A 1,257-nucleotide genomic window follows, 5' to 3' on the forward strand; every position below is an offset into this window, starting at 1 on the left:
GTATTCACTGCGCTGTACAACAGCGACGACAACGCCCTGATCGCGGCGCCCACCGGCAGCGGCAAGACCATCTGCGCGGAGTTCGCCATTCTGAGGATGCTGGCGCGGGCGGCGGAGGGGAAGTGCATCGCGAGGTGCGTGTGTGTGGTAGGGGTATTGAGGGTTTTAAGGGTAGGGAGGCAGGGGCTGCGTGCTTTTAAGGTGGTCGTGGTGGTGCTGCTGGCGGCCGCATACCGCCACCAAATGGCCTCCCCCCGTCTCCCTTCCCTTACCTCTCCCCCGGACTTCCCCACCTTCTCCAGTGGTCTTGATGAAACCTGTTTCCTACTGACGTCTTAGACAGGCACCCTTACCCCACCCCCCACCCCACCCTCACTCTACCCACCCCAACCCCCAACCCACACCCACACCCACACCCAACTTAGGAATTCCCCATACCCGGCCCATACACACCCAACCCACACACCCATACACACACGCAGGTGTGTCTACATCGCCCCCCACGACTCCCTGGCTCGCGACGTGGCGGCCTCCTGGACGTCCAAGTTCGGTGGTGGTCTGGGTGTGGAGGTGACTCAGCTGACCGGGGAGACGGCTGCGGACCTTAAGCTGCTGGAGCGCGGCAACATTGTGGTGGCCACTCCCCAGCAGTGGGACGTTATGAGCAGGAGGTGGGAAGGGGGGGCGTTGGTGGGGCGTTGGTGGGGTGTTGGTGGGGTGGGACAAGAGGGGGAGGGTATAGGATGTGCTGCGTAGTTCCAGATTGGGGAGATTTGGAAGCAGCCAGTCCGTCCGTTAGGCCCCGCGCGAGTCAGTTCCGGATGCGGATGCGGATGGGAGACTCCTCCTTCTCTTCCTCCTCGAGCGCTCTGCTGTCACGAAGATCCACTACCCCCCACCCCATTTCACCACTAACCCCACCCCCACCACTTTTACATACACGTATATCTACGTATATCTACGTATATCTACGTATATCTACATACATGCATACATACATACGTACATACATGCATGCAAACATACATACGTACATACATGCATGCAAACATACATACGTACATACACACACGCCCCGCCAGGTGGAAGCAGCGCAAGAACGTCAAGGACGTGGCTCTGTTCATCGTGGACGAGCTGCATCTGATCGGTGGCCCCAGCGGACCCACGCTGGAGGTCATCACGAGCAGGATGAGGTACATCTCCAGCCAGGCGGACAAGTAAGAGGGGGGGATGGGGGGGAGAGAGGGGGGGTTGGGG

General features: G+C 59.7%; 1 protein-coding gene across 1 annotated transcript in view; it reads left to right on the forward strand.

Annotated features, from left to right (window-relative positions):
* Window positions 1–1,257, forward strand: part of VOLCADRAFT_107845 (uncharacterized protein) — a gene marked incomplete at its 5' end in the record, with an annotated part of 27,023 nt that overhangs the window by 17,101 nt on the left and 8,665 nt on the right. Inside the window, 2 exons of the mRNA XM_002957826.1 lie at window positions 67–134; window positions 483–690. Coding sequence (XP_002957872.1) covers window positions 67–134; window positions 483–690 — 276 coding nt within the window. The remainder of the gene's footprint in view (window positions 1–66; window positions 135–482; window positions 691–1,257) is intronic.

Source organism: Volvox carteri (assembly GCF_000143455.1).
Source record: "Volvox carteri f. nagariensis unplaced genomic scaffold VOLCAscaffold_81, whole genome shotgun sequence".
NCBI lineage: Eukaryota > Viridiplantae > Chlorophyta > Chlorophyceae > Chlamydomonadales > Volvocaceae > Volvox > Volvox carteri.